Source organism: Balaenoptera acutorostrata, chromosome 2 (assembly GCF_949987535.1).
Source record: "Balaenoptera acutorostrata chromosome 2, mBalAcu1.1, whole genome shotgun sequence".
NCBI classification, from domain to species: domain Eukaryota; kingdom Metazoa; phylum Chordata; class Mammalia; order Artiodactyla; family Balaenopteridae; genus Balaenoptera; species Balaenoptera acutorostrata.
This window is the reverse complement of record NC_080065.1, coordinates 55333819-55356352: the sequence shown is the minus strand read 5'-3', so window position 1 is coordinate 55356352 and position 22534 is coordinate 55333819. Positions and strand designations below refer to the sequence as shown.

At 34.7% G+C, this 22534-nt stretch overlaps 1 protein-coding gene across 2 annotated transcripts in view; it reads left to right on the top strand.

Moving 5' to 3' along the window:
• ADAMTS6 (ADAM metallopeptidase with thrombospondin type 1 motif 6) overlaps positions 1-22534 on the top strand; it is a 274639-nt gene that overhangs the window by 25446 nt on the left and 226659 nt on the right. For both annotated transcript variants that reach the window (XM_057541697.1, XM_057541698.1), the window contains exons 6-7: positions 234-317; positions 835-980. In XM_057541697.1, the coding sequence (XP_057397680.1) occupies positions 234-317; positions 835-980 (230 nt within the window). The remainder of the gene's footprint in view (positions 1-233; positions 318-834; positions 981-22534) is intronic.

The window sequence follows — 22534 nt, the reverse complement described above, 5'->3', positions numbered from 1 at the left end:
ATGTTGTAATTCATCTTTAGGAGACAGTTTTTCTTGAAGTAGATTTGTATAACAGATCTTTTACCAAGGCATCTTGAGGGTAGAGTTCTAAGTGATATGGGATAAAGGAATCTTTTTATATAAGCAGTGGTTAAATGGATGAAAAATTGTTTTACCGCTTTAAAAATAAAATCAAACAATCACCTTATGATTTTTGTCTGACTTTGTGTCTTTTCTTATTTTCTGGAGGTCAGGTTGCCAAACTTTACCGTGATTCCAGCCTAGGAAACGTTGTGAATATTATAGTGGCCCGTTTAATTGTTCTCACAGAAGATCAGGTAAGAATGAGTTAGTTTATAAATCTAAAGCTCTTAACAGACAGACTGTAGAATTATGTATTAAAGAATAATATATTTTATTATTGTTCCTCTTAGAAAGTTCTAGTTGACTATGACTTTCAGCTCTAAGCATTTAATATTTTAAGCAAATTTGAAAGAGTTTACAAGAATATACCTCTTATGTCATGTTAAAGCTATATGTATGTGTGTTAGCTATATGTTTCAGCATAAAGATGAGCATTTGCATGGCAGACCTTATAACAGTGGTTTTGGTTGGTTTTGTAGGCTGATAATCACATATATTCACATTATCATTAAAGCTGGAACTGGAAAGAATGTCTGTTCAATAATACACTAAGTTAATTCTAGGTCAAATATTACAGAGATAAAAATTGGCAAGAGGTTATTCCTAGAAACCACTACTTCTAATTATAGTCCCACTTTAGCCTTCAAAAGTTTTAACAACTGACCTTAGTAATTTGTTTGGAACATTTCTGGTATGCATGTTGTATTGCAGCCAAACTTGGAGATAAACCACCATGCAGACAAGTCCCTCGATAGCTTCTGTAAATGGCAGAAATCCATTCTCTCCCACCAAAGTGATGGAAACACCATTCCAGAAAATGGGATTGCCCACCACGATAATGCAGTTCTTATTACTAGGTATGGTTTGTTGCAAGTATTTTACCTTTGATTATTGTGTTTGATATTGTAACTATATTTGGTCCTATCTAAAGCCTCATTCAGGTAATGAGTATAGAGAAAGCAAAATGGTAATTTATTATTCACCACTGAGAAAGAATATACTGCAGTATTGTTGTGTTTGCATTAAATGAACCAAATAAGAGAAAAGATTTAGCGTTGACTTAGAAATTTAATATATATCTTTTCTTCTACTAAGGTCTATTCATAAATTTTAACTGGAAGCACATATATGTTTTGTTAATTGAACAAAATACATGCTAAAATCAAGATTGAAAAGTATGAGAAAAATCTGTTTTAAACATAAAAATGGGTCATCACTCTTGGTTATAAAATATATTAATTAGTCTTACCTCCAAATTGTTAAAAGGGAGGAGGACATCGGTGGTTACTCAGTTTACTTAGATGAATGTTTATTTAATTTAAAATATTTTAATTAAGAGATATAAAGAAGCATATTTACTATACTATATGTTGAATAGCTTTTCTCTCAGGCAAAATTATTACTTGATGATAACCCAATGAATTCATATATTTCTTTCCTTTTTTATAAAACTGTATTCAGATCCATTTTCTCCTTACTCTCCAACAAAAATTCTGTGAAGTAGATATTCTTATTATTTTTCCCATGTAAGAAATGAGGAGACCAGTTCAAAATATTTAAGTGAAGGAGCAGGGCTCAAGCCCTGGTGATCCTGTCTTCTTTGATTATACTTTGCTGTCTTAACTTTTTAATACTCTAATCATGGTTGGTTAGAACCATGCTTAAATCATTTAAAGATGCTTGTCTTTTGATCTCTTATTAGTATTTAAAAATGAAAACAAGTAATAACAAATAAACAGATAAGCAAAATGGAAGTGTTATTCTATCTTGGCTAAGTGGATTATTTCTTTTAATTTGCACGGCAGTATTTAACATATGCGTCATCTGTGGTGTGCCCATTGACTGACTCCACATTAGACTCTGTGGAGGGGGAGTATAAAGTATACAGGATCAGAATCTTGAGACCCAGTAAGATAATGTGAATTTAGCATTTTGAAAAATGTTCCTGTTAACTGAGTTGTAGAGTTAAAGTTTCTGAGTTCATGTATTTTTTTACAGTTACACTTATTTTAATTGACTTCATCTACCTCACATTGTAAACCAAAAAACTTTGATTATGATATGCCTGCTGAATAAAACCAACATTTTAAGGTTCTATATTCATATGTGTTGACATGTCAGTCTGATAAATTCTGCAATTCCTCAGGTCTTGTGGTCTGGAATGGTTTCCAAATATATTTGAGGAGTTAAAAATATACTAGGAATTGTGCAAATATAGAAACTTTTGTGTAAAAATATATATGATATGATTAGTTTCAATGAAATTACTAGAGGAAAATATCTGTTATATATGTTTAACAGAATGATCACAGATATTTGCATTGGCATCTGTACTTATATTTATAAAACTCTACTTCTCCGCAAAAAAGGCAATGCCCAGTGGGCTTTTGATGCTTCATTTTTTTATTATTGTATCTGCATTGGATTTTTAACTTTTTTTTTTTTAAACCAATTTATTTATTTATTTGGCTGCACTGCACCATGCTGCGCAGTTTGCGGGATCTTAGTTCCCTGACCAGGGGTTGAACCCAGGCCCCCCTGCAGTGAAGGTGCCAAGTCCTAACCACTGGACTACCAGGGAATTCCCGGATTTTTAACTTTTGCATCAAATGACAGGAGTTACACTAAGAGTGCACATTTATAAGTATTTGAGTAGGGAAATACATCTGGGCAGTTAGCCACCCTTTCTTTGTACTGGCTACAGCATTCAACTGTCTGACTTGTTACTCTGAATTGGCCCGGATATTTTTCTGATCCTCTGCAGAGCTCTTTGCTTCTGTAAGCTACTTTGAGTGCCTGTTTGATGTCTGAGATTTGAACACAAAATTTTCTTTTGAAACTTTTCTCCTGGTGTTCAGATAGCACTAGAAATTATCTCAGGATTTAAAGAACAGTACTACAAAAAATTCATACCTCATATCATTTTAGATTAGTTATGTAATGGAGGTTAGAAAAATGCCCTTTGGGACAGTATAGAATGCCTTTTTGAATTGTTATTGAAGTCTCAAATTAACTTTTAGCTTACTTAAAAGTCTACAATTATCTTTGAATTATTAGGGCCACCGAGTGACTTATCTAAATGAGATGACTATCTGAGTATTATCTCTAATATTTAAGTTTTTATTGGTTGGGGGTTTTACCAGTTCTTGACTCTCCCTTATATATTTTTGATTTGTGAAATTGAACATATGTTTAAATCACAGTGCTACTTTTAGTAAAAATAATTATGAGAATTCCATAGATAATTTTATATTAACTTTGAAAATTGCTTCATGTAACTCACTTATTAACATGTTCAGGGTTGTGACTCCACCATTTAGAGGTAAGATCATGATTTATGTTTGCTCGAAATGTCAGCTCACTAGGGAGAATATATAATGTGTTTATCAAGAATTCCAGAGAAAAATTGATGGATATGTTTATCTTTACTAGGCCAAACTTTGTCCTAGGGATTTAAATGTTTTAAGCAGAAAACCATTTGGAACCTAGTTACTTAGGTAATCATACTTACTTTTGGAAAAAAGTATAAAAACTCAAAATGTTATCTCCTCTTAGCAAATGATATTTTATTGTTTTATTTTATTGATATAATTTTAAAACAAACTGCTGTACAAAGATATCAGATCACCATAACTAGACAGAAAGAAAATAAAGAAAATTTAAAAATAAAATTTTGTTGTTTTATCTGGTATCAAAAGTATTGAATTAACACCAAAGAGCATATTAAAAATGATTAATATATACATATATTTTTAAATTTTTATATACATTTATGTTTATTTTTATGTGTAAGTATATATGTATATATAATATATAGTGAAATCTGTTCTATATCAGCTAGCTTTATCTAACCTTTTTTTAAAAAACTGAGGCTGAGAATTCCCTGGTGGTCCAGTGGTTAGGACTCTGTGCTTTCACTGTGAGGGCCCCGGTTCAGTCCCTGGTCAGGGAACTAAGATCCCACAAGCCGTGAGGTGCAGACAAAAAAATTAAAATTAAAACCAAAAAAAACCCCTGGGGTATAATTGACAAACAAAATTGTGTATATTTAAAATGTATGGTGTGATGATTTGATGTACATATACATTGTGAGCTGATAGCTGTAATCAAGTTAATTAACATATCCATCTCATAGTTATCTTTTTTTTTTTTTTCTCTTTTTTTGGATGAGAATGCTTAAGAGCTACTCTCTTAACAAATTTCAAGTATACCTATAGCATTATGTGTAGTCACCATGCTGTACCTTAGATCCTCAAAATTTATTCATTTTATAGCTAAAAGTTTGTGCCCTTTGACTAATATCTCCCCATTTACTCTACCCCCCGCCCCCCCAACTCTGGGCAACTCCCATTCTATCCTTGGTTTCTATGAGTTCAGCTTTTTTTTTTTTTTAAAGAGTCCACATATAACTGAGATCAAACAGTATTTGTCTTTCTCTGTCTGGCTTGTTTCACATAGCAAAATGCCCTCCAGGTTCATACACATTGTCACAGATGACAAGATTTCTTTCTTTTTTATGACCGACTAATATTCCAGTGTGTGTGTGTGTGTGTGTGTGTGTGTTTGTGTGTGTGTATGTATTTCACCTTTTCTTTATCTATTCATCTGTTAATGGTCGCTTGGGTTGTCTCCATATCTTGGCTATTGTGAATAATGCTGCAGTGAATGTGGAGTACAGATACCTCTTCTTCAAGATACTAATTTACTAATTTCACTTCCTTTGGGTATATACCCAGAAGTGGGATTGCTGGGTCATATAATAGTTCTATTTAAAATTTTTAGGGAACCTCTATACTGTCTTCCATAATGGCTGTACCAATTTACATTCCCACCAACAGTGTACAAGGGTTCCCTTTTCTTCATATACTCAATACATTTGTCATCTCTTATCTTTTTGATAATAGACATCCTAATAGGTTTGAGGTGATATCTCATTGTGGTTTTGATTTGCATTTCCCTGATGACTGGTGATGTTGAGCACCTTTTCATGTGCCTGCTGGCCATTTTTGTTACCTCTGGAAAAATGTCTGTTTAAATCCCTTGCCCATTTTTAAATTGGAATTTTTTGTTGTTGTTCTTGGGTTGTATAATTTTTATATATTTTAGGTATTAATCCCTTATCAAATATATGGTTTGCACATATTTTCTCCCATTCCTTATACTGCCTTTTCATTTTGTTGATTGTTTCCTATACCATGCAGGAGCTTTTCAGTTTGATGTAGTCCCACTTGTTTATATTTGTTTTGTTGCCTGTGCTTTTGGTGTCATATTTAAAAAATCATTGCTTAGACCAATGTCAAGGAGGTTTTCATCTATGCTTTGTTCTAGGCGTTTTAGTTTCAGGTCCTATATTTAAGTTTTTAATCAATTTGAGTTTATTTTTGTGAGTTTTGTAAGATAGGGGTCTGATTTCATTTTTTTGGCATATGGATATCCAGTTTTCCCAACATCATCTATTTCAGAGACTATCCTTTCCCCCCACTGTATGTTCTTGATGCCCTTGTCAAAGATTAGTTGGTCATATATGCATGGGTTTATTTTTGGGCTGCTGATTCTGTTCCACTGGTTTATGTATCTGACTTTATGCCAGTACCATAGTATTTTGATTACTTTAGCTTTATAATATAGTTTGACACCAGGATGTGTGATGACACCAGCTCTGTTCTTCTTTCTCAAGATTGCTTTGTCTATTTGAGATCTTTTGTGGTTCCATATGAATTTTAGGATTTTTTTTCTATTTCTGTGAAAAATGTCATTGGAATTTTAATAGGAATTTCACTGCATCTGTAGATTGCTTTGGGTAGTATGGATATTTTAACAACATTAATTCTTCTAGTCCAAGAACAAGCAGTACCTTTCCATTTAGGTGTTTTGTCTTCAATTTCTTTCATCAGTATCTTATAGTTTCCAGTATAGATCTTTCACCTCCTTGGTTAAATTTATTCCTAAGTATTTAATTGTTTTTGATGCTATTGTAAATGGGATTGCTTTTAGATAGTTCATTGTTAGTGTATCAAAATGCAGCTGATTTTTGCATGTTGATTTTGTATGCTACAACTTTAGTAAATTCATTTATTAGTTCTAACAGTTTTTTGGTAGGGTTGTTATGTTTTTTTGTATATAAGATTATGTCATCCGCAAACAGAGAATTTTACTTCTTCCTTTCTAATTTGGATACATTTTTTTTCCTTTTATTTCCTAATTGCTCTGGCTAGGACTTCCAGTACTATATTGAATAAAAGTGGAAAGAGTGGGCATGCTTGTCTTATTCCTAATCTTAGAGGAAACGTTTTTAGACTTTTAACATTGAGTATAATGTTAGCTGTGGGCTCGTCATATATGGCCTTTGTTTTGTTGAGGTGTATTCCATCTATTCCTAATTTGTTGAGAGTTTTTATTATGAACAGCTGTTGAGTTTTGTCAAATACTTTTTCTGCAGCTATTGAGATGATCATATGATTTTTATCCTTTATTCTGTTCATGTGGTGTATCACATTTTTTGATTTGTGAATGTAGAACCATCCTTGCATCCTAGGGATGAATCCTACTTCATTGTGTATGATCCTTTCAAAACTCTGCTGCATTTGGTTTGCTAGTATTTTGTTTAGAACTTTTGCATCTATGTTCACCAGGGATATTGGCCTGTAATTTTGTTTCTTGTAGTATCCTTATTTGGCTTTGGTATCGGAGTAATGCTGGCCTCTTAAAATGACTTTGGAAATGTTCATTTCTCTTCAATATTTGGGAAGAGTTTAAGAAGGATTGGTATTATTCCTCTTTAAATGTTCTGTAGACATCACCAGTGAAACCATCTAGTACTGGACTTTCTTTGTTGGGAGATTTTTTTTTTTTTTTTTTTTTTTTTTTAGGATTTTCTTATTTATTTATTTATTTATTTTTGGCTGTGTTGGGTCTTCGGTTCGTGCGAGGGCTTTCTCCAGTTGCGGCAAGCGGGGGCCACTCTTCATCGCGGTGCGGGGACCGCCCTTCATCGCGGTGCGCGGGCCTTTCTCTATCGCGGCCCCTCCCGTCGCGGGGCACAGGCTCCAGACGCGCAGGCTCAGCAATTGTGGCTCACGGGCCCAGCTGCTCCGTGGCATGTGGGATCTTCCCAGACCAGGGCTCGAACCCGTGTCCCCTGCATTAGCAGGCAGATTCTCAACCACTGCGCCACCAGGGAAGCCCTGTTGGGAGATTTTTGATTACTGATTTAATCTCCTTACTCATCATAAGTCTATGTGTTTTTTTTAATTTCTTCATGATTCAGTTGATAGGTTGTATGTTTCTAATAGTTTATCCATTTCTTCTAGGTTATCCAATTTGTTGGTGTATAATTGTTGGCTGTAGCCTCTTAAGATCCTTTGTATTTATGTGGTATCAGTTTTAATGTCTCCTCTTTCATTACTCATTTTACTTATTTGAGTCTTCTCTCTTTTTTTCTTAGTTTAGCTAAAGGTTTGTCAATTTTGTTTATTTTTTTTCAGAAAACCAGCTCTTAGTTTTCTTGATCTTTTCTATTGGTTTTCTAACCTCTATTTCATTTATTTCTGTTCTGACCTTTGTTATTTCCTTCCTTCTACTAACTTTGGGCTTAGTTTGTTCTTCTTTTTCTATTTTCTGTAAGTTGTAAAGTTATGTTGTTTGTCTTAGATATTTCCTTTTTCTAATGTAGTCATTTATTGCTGTAAACTTCCCTCATAGATACGCTTTTGCTGTATCCCATAAGTTTTGGTACATTGTTTTCCCATTTTTGTTTGTGTCAAGATAGTTTTTGACTATTCTTTTGATTTCTTCTTTGGTACATTGTTTGTTCAGCGGTGCGTATTTTTAAGTTTCCATGTATTTCCTGCTTTTTTCCTGTTGTTCCTATTTCTAGTTTCATACCATTGTGTTCATGATTTTAATCTCAAATTTGTTGACACTTGTTTTGTGACCTATTATATGATCTATCCTGGAGAATGTTCCTGATGTGCTGGAGAAGAATGTGTATTCTGCTTCTGTTGCATGCAGTGTTCTGTACAAGTCTGTTATGTCTGTTTGGTCCAAAATATATTTCAAGTCCAACATTTTCTTATTGATTTTCTGTCTGAGTGATCTGTATGTCCATTGTTGAAAGTGAGGTATTGAAGTTCCCTACTGTTATTGTATTGCTGCCTATTTCTGCCTTCTGATCTTCCAGTATTTGCTTTATATGTTAAGGTGCTCTGATTTTGGAGTACATATATATTTACAATTGTTATATACTCTTGATGAATTGATCCCTTTATCATTATATCATGACCTTCTTCATCTCTTTTTCAGCTTTTGACTTAAAGTCTATTTTGTCTGATATGAGTTTAGCTACCCCTTTTCTATTCTGGTTTCCATTTGCATGAAATATCTTTTATATGTTTTTCCATCCCTTCACTTTCAGTCTATATGTATCCTTAAAGCTGAAGCATTTCTAGCTCTGGAGAAGGCCCAGCAGTGTAGTCTTCATGCAGCTTCATCAGCTGAGGTTAGCATTGATGAAGATTGCAGGGTCCCCAACAGCTAAGGCTGCTTTTGTCTGCAGCAGCAGCAAAGGCTGCTGGAGACCATCTGATCTCTTTTTCTCACATAGGTCATGGTGCAGGGGATTTCTCTTGGTGCTGGGTCCGGCTTGGAAAAGCTTACACCAGTGCTGGTGTCTGATGTGTGGGCACCTGTGGAGCAGTCATGGACCTGGGGACTGGAGTGCTAGTGCTTGCAGAGTGACAGCAGCTCTTGGGTTGGTGTGCTGGCTGTACCACAGCAGCAATGATGTATGAGTTGCAGGTATGTGTGAAGTGGCCGTGAAGACGGAGTCTGAAGCATGAGCACATAGAGAGCAACAGTGGCACTTGGGTCCAGGCGCTGGCTAGCTTGAAGTGTGTGGAACAGAGACAGGGGTGGAGTCTGGAGCATGGATGCCACAGAGTGGCCCTAGATTGGGGCTCTGGAGTGTGGGAACAGGTGGAGCAGCTATGACTCTGGAGTCTGGGATGTGCTCAGGGTTGGGGAGTGCTGGAAGTTCTTTTCCTAGGCCAGCACAACAGCAGCTCCTTCTTGGGGTGGACACAGTGACATCTCCTTCCCCAGAGTCTGTGGCAGCAATAGCTTTTGGCCACCTTGGTGGTAAAAACTGCTGGTATCCTCTGGAGCAGGCTGCTGGGGCTTGTGAAAACCAGCATTACGGTGTCTTCCACTGTGAAAGCTTTGGCGAGTCCACAGCTGTTGTCAAGGCTCTTGAGGCTTGTGGCTGATAGTTCCCACCCTTCCTCTTTGTTCCTAGTTGCCTTTAGACATCTCCACTAAGCTGATCTCCCCAGTGATCCTTTCTATGCAGTTATTCTCCATTTTTTGCCCTACTATGTTGCTGTAGGTTCTTAATTGTACTGTTGAGCCCTCCCAGGGCTACTTTCATTTGTGGATTGCTATCTAATTTTTGTTTCTGTTGGGTGATGAAGGTTGATATCTTCTACTTCACCACCTTGCTGACATCATTCTCCTAGCTTTATTAAATCTTAACATTTTTGCCACATCATAGAGCAGTTTCATGTCACTTTCTAAAGTGATATACTTTAAAAAAAATAAATTAATTTATTTATTTTGGCTGCATTGGGTCTTCGTTGCTGCGTGCCGGCTTCTCTAGTTGCGGTGAGCGGGGGCTACTCTTCGTTGCGGTGTGCAGGCTTCTCACTGCAGTAGCTTCTCTCGTTGCGGAGCACGGGCTCTAGGCGCGCAGGCTTCAGTAGTTGTGGCACGTGGGCTTTAGTAGTTGTGGCTCGCGGGCTCTAGAGCATAGGCTCAGTAGTTGTGGCACATGGGCTTAGTTGCTCCACGGCATGTGGGATCTTCCTGGCCCAGGGCTTGAACCCGTGTCCCCTGCATTTGCAGGCGGAATCTTAACCACTCCACCACCAGGGAAGCCCTAAAGTGATACACTTTAGAAACAATGGTTACTTCTCTATAGTGTATCAACTATACCTGACATTTTAGTTCTGAATACCAGAGTTAGTGCTATAATGTATACATTTGTCCAAATATGACCATATGATGCTTTATTGAATAATGGTGCTTTATTGAAACTGATCTTCCATTTTTGTGATGTTTTTAGTTAAAATATCAGTAGTAGTAACTTACATTGCTTGTTTCTATAGTCTAGATCGATTAGGATTATCTGACAATTATTAGTGCTCATCTAAATCAACTTGACATTTATTAACTCTTTTAAAATAATGGACTATGACACTCTATAATTAGGTCAAGAAATGATTAATAGTTTGTACTTGATACTCTAGAAACAGAATTTAAGAAGATTAAATTCTGTAATCTACTTTTTGTCTCTATAGCTTTGCTTATTTTAGACTTTTTGTATGAATGGAATCATACAATATACAGTCTTCTGTGACTGGCTTCTTTTACTTTGCATAGTGTTTTCAAGATTCATCCATGTTGTAGAACATACGAGGATGTCTTTCCTCTTATTAGCCAAAATTCTTGAAAATTCAAGATATAGATCTTTTAAGAGTGTCTCTGTTAATAGGCTATTCTTCAAAAAATATACTTTCTTTTCAATTTTTCATTAATGAAATGCATAGGACATATAAATGCAACTCAAACTACAGATGCAAAAATTGCACACCGAGTGACAGACATAATTTAGTCTTTAATTAAAATGAACATATTTATCCTCTTACGGGATCATGAGTATTTGCTTTGATGCTGCTGGATTTTAAAGGGATTAGAATTTCCAAAGTCAACTAATGTTTTCAGGTGGGAAATTAAAAGTAGCTATAAAAATCGTTTCTTGCTAAAACTTGGCCTGTAATATGTGGATTTAAACAAGTTTAAAAAAAAAATTTTAAAGAATATTTCAGAGTTATATATTGACTTTATGATTGTATATTACAAACAGAGGAAAAGGAAGTTAAATGTGGTACCTTAATATTTATTTGGTATTCATTTATGGATTTTTTTTAATCCTTAAGGAAATGCCAGTTAAATTTTTTATGAAGTATTACTAAGCTTTTAAGAATATGCTGGGTTTACAGGCAGCAGGGGAATCTTGAGTTTGGGTTGTGGTTGTATTGGTTTTGGTATTTGGACATTTTGAAGCATTTATTATTCTCTTGCCACTCTGGCTCTACCATTCTTACCTATCCCCACTGCCTATACCTTTCTTCCTCCTTTTTCAGGTTTTTCTTTCTTTCTTTCTTTCTTTCTTCATCCCTGGTTTGTTTGCTCCTTACGCAAACGTGTTTATCTAGATTCAGTTTCCATTCCAATCTAGGATTATGACACACTTCAGTGACCTTAATTTTTGTGCAGTCTGGGACACTTTAAGAGTGAAAGAGGGTACCATTGGCAGTTTTGCCTAGATAATAGGCACAAACGAGGACCATAAAACAGGATTATGGTCATCCCAGACATTACATATGTTTGCTTGTTAAACTTTGATTTAAAAATGCAAATAAGAAGATAACTTTTCCTTCAATGCCTAAGGTTGACTAAATAACATGCAATTTAGTAAATTATATTTGTACACATCTTGGCTAAAACTGTTCTTTTTTTGTAATGGGCATCATTAAGTAGTTAATCAAAGAAGGATGTTGTTTTTATGGATGTATTTGTGCAGTTGTTTATTATGTGCCAAATACTTGGTGCTTTTCAGAACTATATTTAATCATTTAAACCTCACAATAACTGCATGAGATAGGTTCTATTATTATCTCTATTTTATAGATGAGGAAACTGAGGCATGAAGAAGTTAAATGTTTGGCAAGATCACACATTAATTAGAAGACCCAGAATTTAAACCAGGTAGTCTGGCTCCAGAGTCCTTTTAGAGAAATTATAAGGGGGTTCAACAAAAATTAATGCAGAGATACTTTACTAATATTGGTACCCATGGTAGGCAGTCTTCTAAGATGGCCCCTGATGATCTCTGCCTCCTGATGTTCAGGACTTTGTGTAATCCCCTCCTCTTGGGTTTGGGCTGGACCTCGTGAATTGACATCTTAACAATGAGAATTCTTCCTACCTACAGCCAAGGTATATATCTCCATTTGTTTAGGTCTTTTTTAATTTCTCAGCAATTTTTGTGGTTTTCAGTGTTTTCACACCTCTTGTCCTTTTTTGATGTTATTGTAAATGGTACTTTAAAAAATTAACTTATTAATTGTTCATCACGAGTATATAAAAATGCAGTTGATTTTGTATAACTGTGCTAAGTTTATTTACTACTTTAAGTAGTTTTTTAAAGATTCCAATGGTATTTTCTACAAAGATGATCATGTTTTTTGAGATTAAAGATAGTTTACTTCTTCCTTTTAATCATAAAAGACATTTCTTTCTTGCCTTATTTCACTGCTAGACCCTCTAGTACAATGTGGAATAAGGTGGCAATAGCAGACATCAGTGTCTTGTTCCTGATCTTAGTGAGAAAGCATTCCATCTTTCATCATTAAATGTGATGCTAGCTCTAGGGTTTTTGTAAATGCCCTTTATCAGGCTGACAAAGTTCCCTTCTATACCTAGTTTGCTGAGAATTTTTATCAAGAATGGATGTTGGATTTTGTCAAATGCTTTTTCTGCATCTATTGAGATGATCATATATATGGTTTTTCGTTTTTTAGTTTAATACAGTGAATTGCATTGATTGGTTTAGGATGTTATATCAACTTTTAATTTCTGAGATAAACCCAATTTGGTCATGATGTATTATTCTTTTAATATATCATTAGATATGATTTGCCAAAATTTTGTTTATAGTTTTTTGCATCTATATGTATGAAGGCTATTGTTCAGTAGTTTTTTTTTTAATAATGTCTTTGTCTGGTTTTGGTATTAGGGGGGTAATGTTGACCTCACAGAATGAGTTAGAGAATATTTTCTCCTTTTCAGTCTTCTGGAAAAACTCTTGTAGAATTGGTATTACTTCACTATAAATGTTTTATAGAATTCACAAATGAAGCTATCTGGACCTGGAATTTTCTTTATGGGGTGATTTTTAACTACCAATTCAAGGTGTTTAGGAGATATAGGGCTATTAAGGTTATCTTATTCAGTGTGCTTTGGTAGTTTGAGTCTTTCAAGAATGTATTTCATCTAAATTGTAGAATGTATTGACAAAGTTGTTCATGATGGCTTCTTATTATCCTTTTAAATAGGTACCTGGTAGGGAGGCACAGTAATAATTTGGAGATATTATTAACTGTATGTTAGGTACAAGCAGGTTTTGAGAAGACAAGGTATAGTGGAATCATAGAAGCAGTACCTAATTTTACATGAAAGTATAATATTTCTTCAGGGACCTGAAAGTTTAATAGGAATTTGGATAAATAATAGGTGCTTGTTCAAGAAGGAAGCACTGCATGTGCAATGATATAGAATGTGAGAGAGAAAATTGGGGAAACTAAAAGTTCATTTGGGTAACTAAAGCACAGTATTTTTATGGTAGAAAATGTAGGTAAGGTTGGGAAGGTAGAAATTCATTCACTGATTCATTCATTCAAGCTATGTTTATTGAATTGATAATATGTCATGCTGCTGTGTATATATTTGCCTTATTTATGAGTATTTAAATTGATTTCTTTTGTTTTTTAATTAATTAATTTTAATTTTTTGGCTGCGTTGGGTCTTTGTTGCTGCTCAGGGGCTTTCCCTAGTTGCAGTGAGCAGGGGCTACTCTTCGTTGTGGTGCTCGGGCTTCTCATTGTAGTGGCTTCTCTTGTTGTGGAGCATGGGCTGTAGGCACGTGGGCTTCAGTAGTTGTGGCACACGGGCTCAGCAGTTGTGGCACACGGGCTTAGTTGCTCCGCGGCATCTGGGATCTTCCCAGACCAGGGCTCAAACCCGTTGTCTCCTGCATTGGTAGGCGGATTCTTAATCACTGTGCCACCAGGGAAGTCCTGTTTATTTTTTAATTATTAAAAACAATGGAATTCTCTTTGTACACAGGTACAAGTATGTCCATACTATGCAATGCTAATCCGGAGTATATGGACATGGAAAATTCTTCATGACATAAAATAAAGCAAGGCAACAAAGCTACAGAATAATGCATAAAGCATTATTTCTTTTATTTTTAGAGAATCAACAAAACTAGTAAAAAAAATTTAGCTTTTATTTTATTTACATAGTGGATGGTATTGGAGAAATTTAAGCAGAAAAGTGACATGAACAAATTCAAAAAATGTCCCTGGAAGGGGTGTAGAGGATAGATGATTTTGTGTGTGTGTGTGTGTGTGTGTGTGTATGTGTGTGTGTGTGTGTGTGATTAAGTGCTAATATATGCAAAGCAGTGAACAATGGGTAGAAAAAATTCAGTGCCTCTTTTCTCTCCCGTTCAGAAAGGCTTTTTAGAACCATTTGAATTAGCATTTCACTTTCCTTTTTTTTCTTATCCCAAAGAATTGAATGCCAGCCAAAAATCTTTGAGTTCTTGTATTGGAAGATGAGGACTTCTTGATGAGTGAGGTAAAAGGGTAAAGGAGAAAGAGAAAAAGGAGATTTGGGGCTTAAAGAAGGGGGGAAAACTCCACTTGGAAACATTTATGATGAGTTCTTCCTCTTCTTTTGGTTAAATTTTCACACTGGATTCTTTTGGGACAATATTTACTAAATTGGCTTTATCTTTCTTACCCCACTCCCCCCAAATTTATCAAAAATCAGCGTCCCTGTAAATGATATCTTTCTCATTTCATAAATTCTCAGCACCTTAATAATAAGCCAATGTTAAAGAAATGTTGATAGAAATAATTCTGAAAATCCTTCTAGAATAAGAAAAAAGTAGTGTTTGTGTCTTTTACTGATTTCTCTCACAATCTCTTCTCAGCTTACATTTACTTTTAGTGATCTCATTTATTTTCATGATTTTAAGTAACATCTATATGGTTAGGTACATCTATACAGGTTTTTTTTAACATCTTTATTGGAGTATAATTGCTTTACAATGGTGTGTTAATTTCTGCTTTATAACATAGTGAATCAGCTATACATGTACGTATATCCCCATATCTCCTCCCTCTTGCGTCTCCCTCCCACCCTCCCTATCCACCCCTCTAGGTGGTCACAAAGCTCTGAGCTGATCTCCCTGTGCTATGCGGCTGCTTCCCACTAGCTATCTATTTTACATTTGGTAGTGTATGTATGTCAATGCTACTTTCTCTCTTCGCTTACCCTTCCCCCTCCCGGTGTCCTCAATTCCATTCTCTATGTCTGCGTCTTTATTCCTGTCCTGCCCCTAGGTTCATCAGAACCATTTTTTTCTTTTTTTTTTTTAGATTCCGTTAAGCACAATTTATATTTAAATATACATCTTCAGCCCAGACCCCTCCCCTAAACTCTGTATTTGTGTATCGAGTTGCCTAATTTACATCTCCATGCATCTCAAACTTCACATGTCCTAAACCAAATTCCCAATCTTTCCTTTAAACCTGCTCTTTCTGCAGCTTTTCTCATTTCAGGTTGTCCCTGAATGGCAATAACAGTATTTTTTCCTGTCATAAAGAGCAAAAGAGGTTCCAATTTGGAAACTAATATCGAGAAATTAATAACTTGACCCTGGGAATTTAATATATATTAAGTTCAGCTCTCACAGAATTTTCAAGCATTTCCTCTGTTTCCTTGCTTTGAATTGATATTTTTTGTTTGCTAATCTCCCATATCTTTGTTCCTGGTTCCTAATAGTTTACATATGTTGTGAGCTATGTTAGCAGAACCTACACACTTCAAAACACTATTAAGAGGGAAGAAGATGAATTATAGTTCTTGCAAAGGTATATGATGTATTTAGGGGATCCGGCCAACCAGTCCATTTCTCTGGAGTTCTAGGTTTAAGTTTCCAAATGGGTTTAAGTGTCTGAAAGATACGCTTGAAATGATATAGTAACTTCAGAAGTTCCTTCATAAAATAAACTGTTTCTACATTTTACTATTGATAAAGGATAATTGAGAAAGCAAAGACTAAGAGATTTATATAGGGCTCTATAGGGCTGCAGTGGAAAGACTGGAAAAAAGAAATAGGTAAGTGATTTAAAAATAATCCTGAGATGTAAAGAAATTGTTATCTCTTCCAAGAATATCATAAAGCTGCATTTATTCATTCACTGAGACATTCAACAACACTTATTAACATATATTCAACATTTATTGAGTGCTTACTGTGTATAAATTGTTGGGATCACAATGACTAAGATAAAAGTCTGAGCCCTTAGCTTTCACTCTACAGAGAGAAATAGATTATGAATAAGTAAACAAAGAAATGTATGTGATATGTATAGAGATAAACTATGTAAGGTAATAGAAAAGTCTCTTTAATAAGGTGACTGGATTTAAAAGTTCTGAAGGATGAGGAGTTAGCCTACTGGAGGAGGACATGACAAGGGCATGTGTTTTAGGCAAAGGAAACAGCACATGAAAATAATAAACACTAGTAAGTAAAATAGGTGGTAAAGAGTTTAGTTTGTATGAGAATATTTGCTACAAGTGCAAGCACAGTCACTCTTTTTCCCCTGTTTATTTTTGCTTTCTCTTTCTTTGAGCACCCTTGGCTGTCTGTTCATATTGAAAAAATGCTAATTGGGAACCATATTTACATTGGGTAGGGCTTGTTGAGGAGGGTTTCCCTTAGGGTGATTTCAAGTGGTTTGATTTTTTCGTGGGAGCAAAAGTGTTAGTGTCTATGGGTCTTTTCTGTGAGACCATTCCGTTTCTCCAGAAAATAACCTAACAGTTTCCTGCCTAATTGCAAGTGTTCTGAAATCAAGATGGGGGACGGAGTGGAAAGGTTCCATGTAAGCACACTCTCAGTTTTTTCAGCCTTGGGCTTTAACTTTTGCTGCCACTGGGTAAGATATCCTTGAAACTGAGCCTCTCTAGTTTCATTTCTGCAGAGAACAAAACTGGAGGTTAGGGATGTGAAGGAGGGCGATTTTCTAGACTTGTAGAAATACCTAATCTTTTGCATACAGATTTTCGAACCAATCCCAGTTTTCAGCCTCTTGTCTCAGTCTTTTCAAAGGTGGTTAATTTTTAATTTTCCATTTCCTTTTAGCAAAGATAATTTATTTAAATCATTCAGAAATATAGGACTAATGTTGATAATGATAGCTGAAGTTAGCTATCATATGATAGTTAATATCATATCAACGTATATTGATAATGATGTATGTGGAATTGACAAAATTTGTAAAATTCAAGATAAATTATTAAGTGTAGTTTTGTGACTTCATGGAAGGTACCATGGTAACACCTTAATTGTTCAGTAAACAGTTGTTAAAATACCTACTTTCTTAAAATACTACCTATAAAATCAGACATGATTGGAATACACAGTATGTAATAACAGTTTCTAATTTTGTTTATAAAATGTTGATTATTCAAATAGAATTACTGTGTATTTTTTCAATGTCAAATATATTACTAGCCTTCCATTTTATTGACTTTCTTTTAAAATAGCCCCAATTTAGTGATTTAATTTTAATTTTGTCTTGTTACTTAGGGTTGGTTAGTTATGATTAATCCTTCAGTAGTATGATGGTAAATAATATAATGTATACAGTAAATTTATTTTTATTTCCCATTAACCCTGTTCCTTCCCATGGCAATTCTTCACTTTCTCAATTTTTTTCTTAAGTATTTTGGTTGTGATCCTTAGTCTAGTTAGAAAGAAAGCTTTGATTTCCTACTTTTTGTACAACTGTCAATTCAATATAGACTGAGCATCCCTTTGGACTTCTGCCAGGTAAACTCTCTAGGAAGTCATCAGGATTACCAGGTAGCAAGGTACTTTGTTGTGTAACAGGGTCCTCAGGAAAATTCAAATATGTAAAATAAGTTAATAGTTTCCAGAAAAAAGCAAGTATATTATCTACCCAACTTGGGTGCAGCATGTAAACTACTGAGTCATTTCAGTGCTTCTCAGGCAAGTACTACTTGAAGCCCTATATCTCTGCTCTGGCTTTCTTCCTTTGGCATGTAAGTACTTTTACTTTTTCATAGAGTTTGTAGACGAATAATGATTATATTCATGGGTCTGAATATTTATTAAATGAAAGGTGACTAAAAATAATAACACTTTCTCAGTGTGTGCTTAGTGAACCTTTCTAGTGGGAATAGAGGCAATGATTAAAATGACTTTCAAGTCATGATTTTTGAGCTTCTTAAGTATACTTATTATATTACATCTCCTTTTTCATAAATAATTTCTTAAAACAAGAGAAGTTTGTAATAAAAATTCTTATATAACTTAATTGTGATTAGAATTTTGATTAGTTATGTTTTCTCATTTTCAAAACTTATCCTTTTTTTTTTCTAGAAGTATAGCTTTAAATTAAAGACAAAAAAATTTTTTTCAAATATTGTTCTGAGTCATACTGGCATTTTGATTTATACCTGCATTTAGTGTATTTGGTTATCTGTCTACTCTTACTTTAAACTTTAGTTTTTTTGTATACCAAATATACATTTTCCTGTCAGTAAGCTCTCTTTTCTACCACTGCTGTTTTTGTGCTTTTTGTAAACCAGTTATGTTTGCCACTTACGGTAATCAGTCAGTTTTAGAAATCAGTGCATTTATAGAAGAAACCAAAACATAGTTGTCTTATTTCTTTTGGATTGAGTTTTTTTGGTAACAATTTTATTAGATACTATCCACAGACCATACAGTTCACCCTTTTAAAGTATACAATTCAATGGTTTTTAGTATATTCACAGAGTTGTGCAACCATCACCACAGTGTATTGATTGAGTTGTTTGCTTATTTCTTTTTATTTTTTATTTCCCCCCTCTCCTCTATTTGTATGGAAGTTATATATTTCACTTTTATGCTTTTAATGGTTACTCTTGAGATTTTATCAAGCATACTTAACACAGTAAAGCTAATCAGTATCGTTTTTTGCTGAACAAATCAAAACATTAAAACATCTAGGTATGACCACTCCTCTTGACGTCTATGATATTGTTCTGTATTATTATTTCTAATTTCTTTTTAATTCCACAAACTAGACACCACCACCACCATGCCACCATCACTACTCTCCCCATCATCATCATTGCAATTTTTATAGCTACTTTATTTATTTATTTATTTATTTTTGGCTGTGTTGGGTCTTCGGTTCGTGCGAGGGCTTTCTCTAGTTACGGCAAGTGGGGGCCACTCTTCATCGCGGTGCAGGGACCGCTCTTCATCGCGGTGCGCGGGCCTTTCACTATCGCAGCCCCTCCCGTTGCGGGGCACAGGCTCCAGACGCGCAGGCTCAGTAGTTGTGGCTCACGGGCCCAGCTGCTCCGTGGCATGTGGGATCTTCCCAGACCAGGGCTCGAACCTGTGTCCCCTGCATTAGCAGGCAGATTCTCAACCACTGCGCCACCAGGGAAGCCCTGCAATTTTTATATAGATAACTATTGTTTTTACTTATTTACATATGTACCAGTTCCTTTCTTCACTATACTGCCTTGCATATTAGGGATTATTTTCCTGTTTCCTGAAGTGCATTTTTAGAAGTTTCTTTAGAGAAAGTCTGTAGTAAACTTTCTCTATCTTTGATTTGGAAATGTCTTATTTTGCCCTAGACTTTGAAAGATAGTTTTGCTGGGTTCACAATAGTTAGTTAGGTTGATGGTTACTTTCTCTCAATATTTTGAAAATAATATTTTATTCTCTTTTGGTTCCTACTGTTGCTGATAAGATGTGTGAGGTTAGTGTGATTACCATTGCATGTGTGATCAATCTTTTTAACTGTCAGGTTCTTCTCTGTATCTTTGCCCTTCTGAATTTCTCTTAAGGAATATATTTCTAGGTATTTATCTTGGTTAATATAGAATGTACCTTTTGTATCTGTGGATTTGTATATTTCATCACTGCTGGAAGTTTATCAGGTATTAGATTTACAAATATAGGTTTTTTTTAACTTTATTTCCTCCTGGGTCTCTTTAGATGTATGTTTAACCTTATCATTTAATCTTCTGTTCTTTTAATCTTTTTTTTTTTCCCCGTAATTTTCATCTACTTGTGTCTTTGTGCTGCAGTCTGGGTAAGTTTTTCATAACAACAAGTTCCTAATTCTCACTTCAGCTGTGATTAATCTTCTGTTTAACTCATTCACAGACTTTTTATTTTTATTTTTAAATAAATTTATTTATTTATTTTTGGCTGCATTGGGTCTTCGTTGCTGTGCACGGGCTTTCTGTAGTTGCAGAGAGCAGGGGCTACTCTTCATTGTGGTACATGGGCTTCTCATTGTGGTGGCTTCTCCTGTTGCGGAGCACGGGCTCTATGTGCGTGGGCTTCAGTAGTTGTGGCATGTGGGCTCAGTAGTTGTGGCATGTGGGCTCAGTAGTTGTGGCTAGCGGGCTCTAGAGCTCAGGCTCAGTAGTTGTGGTACACAGGCTTAGTTGCTCCATGGCATGTGGGATCTTCCTGGACCAGGGTTCGAACCCATGTCCCCTGCATTGGCAGGCAGATCTTAACCACTGCACCACCAGGGAAGTCCCAGATTTTTTGTTTAAAATTATACATTTTTTCTCTCTTTTTTAGAAGTTCTCTTTTTCCTTAAGTCTGCCTACTCTTTTTCCTGGCTTTTAAAATACTTAATTTCATTTTTCTGTTTTTAACATCTTACATTCACTTTCATTTTTTTCATATATCCAGTTCCCTATGTAAAATAGAAAATAGATTAATCTTGAATCTAATTGAACCCATTAGTAAATTTGCCTTTCCTTTTTAAAGTTTATTTATCACTTAATAATAAAGTAATGATATTTTAGGAATGATAGTGGCTAAATTGCACTAAAGTGTACTGTATCCATTCATTGTTATACTATTCAGTCATAAAAAGGAATGAAGATATGTTTCATGCTACAGTATCGATGAACATTGAAAGCATACTATGTGAAAGGAAACAAATAGGCTGTATCTATATTATATGGTTCCATTTATTTGAAATGTCCAGAATAAGAAAAATATAGAAACAGGATATAGATTAGGTGTTGCTTAGGCCTGGGAAGAAGTAGAGAGTGACTGCTAATGGGTACAGGATTTCTTTTGCTATGGTGATAAAAATGTTCTGGAATTAGATATTGGTGGTGGTTGTACCACTTTGTGAATATACTAAAATAACAGAATTGTACACTTTTAAAATGTGAATTTTATGGCATATTGATTCTATCTCAGTTTAAAAAATAAACAAAAAAGTGGGGGATAAAGTTAGAAAGATAGAGTAGAGTCAGATGGTAAAATTCTTTATTGTTGATTTATAATAGTTTTTTATATATTCTATATACTAGACTCTTATCAAATATATGATGCACCGATATTTTTTTCCCCATTCTCTGGATTGTCTTTTCACTTTTTTGGTAGTGTTTTTTGAAGCCCAAAAGTCTGAAATTTTAATGAACTCTGAATTATTTTTTCTTTGGTTCTTGTGCTTTTGGTGTCATATCTAAGAAACCAAAGCTGAATACAAGGTCACAGAGATTTAATCTTATGTTTTCTTCTAAAATTTCTAAAAATTTTCTTCTAAAATTTTTTAGCTCTTACACTTAAATCTTTGATCCATTTTGAGTTCATTTTTGTATGATCAGAGGTAAGGGCAAAGTACACTTCTTGTCCTTCATGTCTACAAAACACATTTTCATAATTTTTGCCTTTTTTTGGAAGTGTTCCTGCACTAGAACTAGTCTTCTCCCCTTCTGAATCATCTCCAAATTCTATCTGTCCTTTATGGCTTGTTCAAATGCTTAGAAATCCTGTTAAAATTTGTTTCCTTTATCCCCCCAAGAAACCAAAAATAATCACGTCTCTCATATGGCTTTATCTATGTTCTTCTTACAATACCTTTGTCACTTTGTATCTAATATTATAGCTATTTATGAAAATCTGTTAGCATTCCCTCCCTTAGGGCAAGTTCATAGTTTGATTTGTTTTTCATAGTTTAGCATTTAGTATTGATAAATATATATCTGTTAATTGAAGTATATAACAGACTATAGAGGAGGCAAAAGGAAATTATAATTGTTTAGAGAAGGAATAAGATTAATCTAAAACACTAGTAGAATAGCAGTCTTCAATGACCACTGAACTTATAGAGTGTGTGTTTAGTTGGTTCTTTATTAATCATATTGCTTTAATGTGTAAGAAAAGGGTATACCTTTATTGTAAAATGACTTTTACTTTATGGAATCAAGTTACAAATGCAGTTTTTTCTGGGATTAAATATGGAAGACATTAGATGAACACATTCTTTGGGGATGGAAAGGCATCTTTCATTTTATAATTTAACTGGCTAATTAGGAATGATTAATAATATTGCTTATATTTTGTCTAATTTTAAATATTAATCTTCTTTTACAAATGGTCATTTATAGATAATGATGAAACAAGTTTGCTTAAAAAAATTTCCCTGCA